This window comes from Passer montanus, unplaced genomic scaffold (assembly GCF_014805655.1).
Source record: "Passer montanus isolate IOZ18808 unplaced genomic scaffold, ASM1480565v1 scaffold16, whole genome shotgun sequence".
Lineage (NCBI taxonomy): Eukaryota > Metazoa > Chordata > Aves > Passeriformes > Passeridae > Passer > Passer montanus.
In genome coordinates, this window is record NW_024363160.1 from 8,854,543 (window position 1) to 8,862,084 (window position 7,542).

Genomic DNA, 7,542 nt, shown 5'->3' on the forward strand with positions numbered 1-7,542 from the left:
CTGTTACAAGACTAGTACTTGAGGTATCCTAAACTTTGGAGCATTCTCTGGTGGAATCTAGCAAGCATACTCTAATACAGGAAAATTCTGGTTAATGTGTATTATTCTGAAAAAAATATTCCATGTCTCATCTTCACAGAAATCTTGTTATCATTCCCAGTTTATTTCCATATGGTACATTGATGATAACAAACATACAAGTAAAGAAGATTTTACCACCATACAGAAAAAGACCTAAAAGAAAAAAATGACAGACTTTCAGTCACCAACTGCACAGACAATTCTCATATGCCCTCAGCATTTATCCTAGCTCAGATCAAAGCCCACCTCAACTTCAACTGGTGGCCAAAGGCACCAGTATAGGGAAGAGTGGATGAAGACAACAACTCCTACTGGCAATCAAAATCAAAGACACCATCAACAATAAAGGCAAAGGTCTCAGAGGTACAGCCCTATGCAGCATGCACCACTCATGCTTCTAAATTCATTTGCCACCTCCTATAATGCTTTGGAAATGGCCAGATCAAAGGATTTTTCCTGGTTAACTTTCACGGTAGTCAGAATTACATAGTACTTGTATTTTTCTCTTAAAACTCCATAGCTACAGTCCCACTACTACAATGTAAAAACCACACAGATTTATGGCAATTTTTTTTAGTACCTGGAATACAGCCATGCCATTTCAGGTCTCTCCCATAACAAAAAACTAACTAGATCCTAAACCATTTCCAATTATACAGAAAACCATTTTTATATATTAAAAAAACACAGTTAAGAATCAGATTAGAAGCAAATCCATGTTCATAAAGCTACCATGCCCGAACCACCAGAAAAAGAAAAAAAGTCAGTGAATGACAATGACCAATGAAACAGGGAATGTAAAGGGACAAGAACTGTTGAGCACAAGGCAGTCTTGCACAGTCAGTCTCCGTGGCTGAGATCATCCTGAATTCCTGAGTTTAAGCAGATGAAAGCATGTGGAAACACAATTCACAGAAGGCACATACAGGTGTCTTGTATAACGCCAAGGGGGTTTCACTGCTTTGCTTATGGATCACACAGCCTACTTTGTTTTTTGGTGCTGGAAGAGGAGCTAAATGTTAACACCAGTCCTCAGCTGAGTCTCTTAGTTTTCTCCTACAGTTTGTTTACAACTAACTGCTGAGTCACCAGGCAGCTGAGGCATCTCCAAAGACTCTAAATCAAATACCAGAAACAAATTTCTTCATTGCTATGAAATCTACCTGGCCTGCAAGGCCAGTGGCATATCTTCACGGGCTGGAACACTGTGTGAAACCACCACAGGAACTGAAGAGGACAGTGACCATCCACCCTTCATGTCCATTGTCAGAACTTTGAGTTTAATTACTTCATCTGAGGAAGAGCAGTAATACCTAGACTACCACCATCATCTTGGCAACTGTGCACAACAAAAATTGGCTCTATTAGAATACTTAAAAGGCTCACAGAAGATCTAAACAAAAGCAAAACCAACTTGCCACTATTGACATATTCAATTCACTTCAAGAATAATCACTGCAGTAGTTTTAATTAACTTCCTGTAGCAACTCAAGAATACAAGCCACAAGAATTAAAAAAAACCTAACCAAAAAGCCAACAGTAAATTTGTGAGCCGTTTTCCTCTGTGTTCCCTTTCTCTTACTCTTCTGATATTTGGCTCTTAAGCAGCTGCAACAACTTCAGAAAGGACACATCCATTCTGTATTTCACATTTCAAGCAACATTTCAAATTCAAGAGTGCAGCACAGACCATTACACTAAGGATATTTCTTTGTAAAAGTTTAATCAGTATACAATCAATATACCAAAGCAACTGTAAGCTGCAGTCTACCACTTTAGTGACTACAGTTTTTAGAGATGCACCAGAATTGGCCACCTGTTCTGAACTGTCATTCTGACCTGTGCACTACCATCTTGCATCACCCCAACCTGACAAACCTCTTCTTACTTCTCCTGAATTTGCACAGGTAATAGCCTGTCCTGGTTTGATGAACTGTCACTCAAGTAAACACTCAACAAAAATCAGAATTTTCAGTTATCATCTACAGCCTAAGGCTTTCAACATGGTCATTATAGCTGTGATATATTTCTAACGATTCACCTGTACTACAGCTGCTACTGCAGAAGCCTAAAAAAGCTTTCAGAGTTTAAATGTACATTTAAAAAGCAGATAAAAGTCACAGAGTAGTTGCACCCAGTGTATTTAACAACCTAATGTGTAATGCAACTACAATGTATAATTATACTCCACCAACAGATAATTTGGTTCATAGGTATGAAGTACAATTATGAGGGCACCCCCGGAATAGCACCTAAAAAAACAGGTGTGTCATCTAACTTATGAAATAAGGTATTTAGACAGGTATGAGGAAAACAACAAGGAAAACACACAATTCACAGGCACAATGGTTAACTAAGTGAGCCACCTTGTCTTGACAAGAGTTTGATGAAAGTATGCTGCTCCCATCCATAAGGGCTGAAGAAGCATAAAATATATTATTGGCAAAGGGGCTTCAAGCAGCAATTCCTCTCAGCATATGGCTACAACAACAGCATTTGTAAGCATTATTATTTGTCGCACAGCAGCCAGTTACAAACAGAATGGAGTAAGTTTTTGAGAAATGTTCAAGGGTAGGTTGGATGGGGTCTTGAGCAACATGGTCTGGTGCAAGGTGTCCCTGCCCATAATAAGGGGTTGTGACTAGATCATCTTTAAGCCCCATTCCAACCCCTTGACATTCTATGATTCAGTAAGTTTGTAAAAAGTGACAAGACACGTCTGGAAAAGCAGTGGTGTGAGTACATACATACACATAAAAAAGAAATGGCTTTAAATTAGACTGGAAGAGCTAGGGCTTTTAATTCTCCTTGGACAGCGTGTCTTCATACAGTTTGCTACAACAGCTCCAGCCGAGCCCGGACAGAGCATCCTTGCAGCCTGAGCTGAAGGTAACTCGCAGCAATGAGACAGAAACTCATCACAAAACTGCGGGGAGGAGTGCGGCCTCGCTGCCACAAGGCTGCAAACCACGGGCACTACCCAGGTCTAAGTTTCGTTGTGACAGCGCCTTCTCCGTCTCGGCTGGCCCGCTCTGCCGCCGCAGCAGGGCCGTGACACAGCCCGAGCTGCCCCGCGGCCCGTCAGCCAGGCCCGGAGGCGGCTGCCAGCGGCCCAAGGCCGTCGGGAGACAAGGCCGAGGCCGCGGGCGGGGCCCGGCGCAGAGGCGGGGGGGAGACACCGCCTCTTCCTCGCGCGGAGCCACCACGTCGGCGGCACTGCCAACACTGCGGAAATGGGCGCGGGGAGCCGGGCCTTCCTCTCCGCCTCCCGCCCCGCTCCGGCCCGGGCCGGGCCGGGCTCACCCACCTGTGTCTCCGATGATGATGTACTTGAAGAGGTACGCGTAGGCCATGGCCGCTCCCGGGCTGCCGCTCCCGGGCTGTCCCGCTTTCGCTCCGGCGTGACGCGCGCGCTCGCCGCCCGGGCTCGCGCTGCGGAGAGGCGGAAACGGGTTAACGGCCCCCGGGCGGCGCCTCCGCCCGCTCGCTCCCTCCTACCTCCGCCCCCGCGCCGCCGCTGGCGGAGGGGCTCTGCTCGCTCGGTCCTGCTGCCCGCCCTCCCTCGCTCCTTCCCGCCGCGGCCCCGCGGGCGCCGGGAAAGCCAGAACGCGGCGGCAGCGGCGAGAACAATAAACAGGCGCCGAGCGGCCCCCGGACCCTCCGGCGACGTCAGCGCCCGCCCCCTCACGCCGCCCCGCCTCCGACCCGGAAATGCTGAGGCGCGAGGCCGCCTCCCGCCGCGCGCGGGGCGGAGCCTCGGCCTCGCCGCCGGGGCTCTGAGGGCGGCGGCGGGTCTGAGGCTGTGGGGGGCTGCTGTCCCTGAGTCCAGAACCCATCAGGCTGAGAAAGATCTCTGGGGTCGTTGAGTCCCACCCATGACCAGACACCACCATGTCAGCTAGACGGAGTACTGAGTGGCGCATCCAGTCTTTCCTTACCAGGGACGGTGACTCCACCGCCTCACTTGGCAGCCCATCCCAATGTCTAAGCACCATTTCCGTGAAAAAATTCTTCCTAATCTCTAGCCTTAATCTCCCCTGGCACAGTTTGACACATGTCCTGTCATACTGTCGCTGGTCACCTGGGAGGGGCAGCCGACCCTCACCTGGTTGTAACCTCCTTTCAGGGGGTTGTAGAGAGCGATGTCAGCCCTCAGCCTCGTTTGTCCAGGCTAAACCCCAGCTCCCTCAGCCGCTCCTCACGGGATTGATAATCCAGACTCGTTGCCCTTCCTTGAACCAGCTCCAGCACCCCAATGTCTTTCCTAAATTGAGAGGCCCAAAGCATAAACCCTCTGAGAACAGCCAGCAATGAGCTGTTTGGTACAAGTTTATCTTCATCACATGAGTTCTGGCCTGAAAAGGGTGTTTTCCCTTTCTGTTTTTGTCTTTCCTCACTGAACTGAAAGCAATGATCCAGGTGAGTAACCTAAATTCACAGCTGGTGTTTAGGACTTTTTCTTCTCATGATTTCATGGGATTGGTGAGCTGGAAGAGGCTTCAAGGTCTTCCATAATCTCAGCTGCTTCATGAAGCGTCCGGTGTACCCTGACCTTTGGAGCTGGAGCAGTCAAAGGCAGCCTGGCTCACGTATCACATCTGTACTGAGGTGACACCAGATGCCTGGCAAGGGTAAACGTGGCAGGACACTCCAGTCAGATCCTGCTGGTGATGCTTTGGGACTCCCTTCAGCTCAGCTGTTTGTGGGCTAGGGGTACTGTTCAAGAGCCATTGGCACATTCTTCATATAAACTGACGTTTTACTCCACTTCTGCCTGGTAGAATGGGAGGAAAAGGTGCCTGTCTTTTAACTTTATACAGGTTTTTATTTGTGGTCAACAGCTTGGACAACATTGACCTACATGGCTTCTAACAGGTGTGCATCCAACTTGTAAAAACCTTCAACAAAGCTTATTGTGCCAAATCCTGTTGTCATATTTCATGACCTGAAACCCAAAATGAAGCTTTAAAAAAAACCCAAAAGGTGCCTGTCTTTTAACTTTATACAGGTTTTTATTTGTGGTCAACAGCTTGGACAACATTGACCTACATGGCTTCTAACAGGTGTGCATCCAACTTGTAAAAACCTTCAACAAAGCTTATTGTGCCAAATCCTGTTGTCATATTTCATGACCTGAAACCCAAAATGAAGCTTTAAAAAAAAAACAAACCAAAAATCCTGTCTACTGTGGATGTGCAAAACCCGCCTCCCCCAACAACTACAAAGTGGAAGGAGCTTCTTTATATATTATAAACACATCTACCTTTTCCACATGAAAAATTCTAACCACTTGTCAGGTGTTTGCCTCCTATTTTTTTTCTCCTCTGTACTTCTAATTTCTCAATGCTATTTATTAAGTGTAGAGCCCAAACAGCAGTTCTCTAACCAGCCTCATCATCTCAAAACTGGCAAACAAATATCTCCTGGCCCTCTCTGAATGTAGTGTAGAGCCCAAACAGCAGTTCTCTAACCAGCCTCATCATCTCAAAATTGGCAAACAAATATCTCCAGTCCTGGCCCTCTCTGAATGTGGTGGTTTTTTTTTTGTTTGTTTGTGGTTTTTTTTGTGGGTTTTTTTTTTTAACCAACAACATCTGAATTTAATTTTTGATACTAGATCCCTATTCTAAACAGTTACTATTCAAATGTATCCATACATTTGGTATTTCCCTATTAGCACTGTTTTTCCTCTTGCTAGATTTCAATAATTTTGATCATGGCCACTCAGATTTTTTTCTCTTTTCATGTTATCTCTGCCATTTTGTTACCCAGACTGTTCATAACAATAGTGAATAGGTCTTTCATGGACAGGACAGAACATTGAAAAGTGGCATGTGAAATTTTCTCCTAGTTTGAAAACCCTCTCCAGACTGAAAACAGCCATTTCTCTATTATTTTAGTTGCAAATAAATGTTATATATGTTTTTGTTAATCAACAATTCCTAGCCAGAATGAGTTTTCTCAGAGAAGCAGGTTTTTGCCTTGCTTCCTATGAAAGTTGGGCTTCTGTTTTCACATATCCCTGTGTGTCTCTGTTTCCTGCCCTAATTATGATCATGAAATCTGGCCTCTGGAAGGAGCAGGGTACCTCAGCTGAAGGAAAGGCTGCAGTTGGGGTCAGCTGTCAAACCCAATCAAGAATTCACACTAAAACAAGTCTTCTCAAGTGCTCCCTCAGCAGCTAAGCCCTTCAGCTGGCATTCTGAACCCATGCTGTTGGCATGGGTTTGTGTGACCTCAACCACTGGAGACAAAGCTGTAGGAGATCAGGCCGTAAGCAGATAAGATCTCATCCAATGTAAGTAAAGGTTGCTCTGCTAGGGATGGGGCAGCTCTGCTCCTCCTAATCTGCTTTTGGACCCTCCCTTGTTCTAGCTCTGTCAGAGTCATCTGCTGAATAGAAGTGACTAAGCTTTCATTTTTTCATATTAGCTTTCAGGCAAAATCATCCTGGGTCCCACAGCCACACCAACAAATTGAATAACCTCATCAGTTGGATCCCATCTCTGTCTATGCATCCTCACTGCTCCCAAAGGGTCCTGTGGTTGTGAAGGCTGAAGCTCACTCTGTGAGTCAGTCATGCAGACAGGTATCAACTTTCAGGAGGAGCTCTCCTGTAGCTGCCTCCCCTGTGACTGGCAGCATGAGGTAGAACTGTGTGTCCCTCACGTTTTCTTCAGAGCTCTGTTTTTGTTCATGACATGCTCCAACTCTCCATTAGGACTATTTGGGGATTCCTACACGATTTAGCCTCAAAGGGTATTACTCTGGGTGTTGGTTAAGCCTTGACAACCTGTCCTCAGCATCCCAGGGTGTTAAGTTTCAAGTGTGTTTGATAGTGACAGATTTTTTAATAGGACTGTAGTGATAGGATAAGGGGTTTTAAACTAAAAGAAAGGAGATTTAGACTAGATATGTGGAAGAATATTTTTTTAGTGTGAGATTGGTGAAGCACTGGAAAAGATAACCCAGAGAGGTGGTAGAAGTCCCATCCCTGGCTGGAGAGGGCTCTGAGCAACCTGATTAGTTTGAAGATGTCCCTGCTTATTGCAGGGGGGTTTGGACTCAATGGTCTTTAAAGGTTCTTTCCAACCCAAACTATTTTATCATTGTGAGTACATGATTCTGTGATTATGTTTACCTCACTGATGGGTTTTGGTCTCGTGGTTCCCAAATTATGTGATCTGCTAGACTTCTAGACAAGCCAAATTGGCCGGATGTGATTGAATGAGACCTGGTAAGAAAAGTGAATTCTGTTTTGTAGAACTGAGATTTGCTGATGGGGAGAAAGTACAGACAGTGCAGAATGCCCAGCGAGATGGAAGGTGCCTTTAACATCACGGCTGAGCTGCCTGACAGCCAACAGATGGGTCTGACAGTTCAGAGGGAAGGCAGCCCTGCCTGTTTGTGCTTTGGTTAGCCAGGCAGCCAAGCTGCTCTGTGGAGCGCTTCAGGCTTTGG

General features: G+C 46.1%; 1 protein-coding gene across 1 annotated transcript in view; it reads right to left on the minus strand.

The window, feature by feature from the left end:
* RAB2A (RAB2A, member RAS oncogene family) overlaps nt 1-3,678 on the minus strand; it is a 43,393-nt gene extending 39,715 nt beyond the window's left edge. The window contains exon 1 of the mRNA XM_039703114.1: nt 3,389-3,678. Coding sequence (XP_039559048.1) covers nt 3,389-3,434 — 46 coding nt within the window. The 5' untranslated portion in view covers nt 3,435-3,678. The remainder of the gene's footprint in view (nt 1-3,388) is intronic.
* Nucleotides 3,679-7,542: the final 3,864 nt, after the last annotated feature.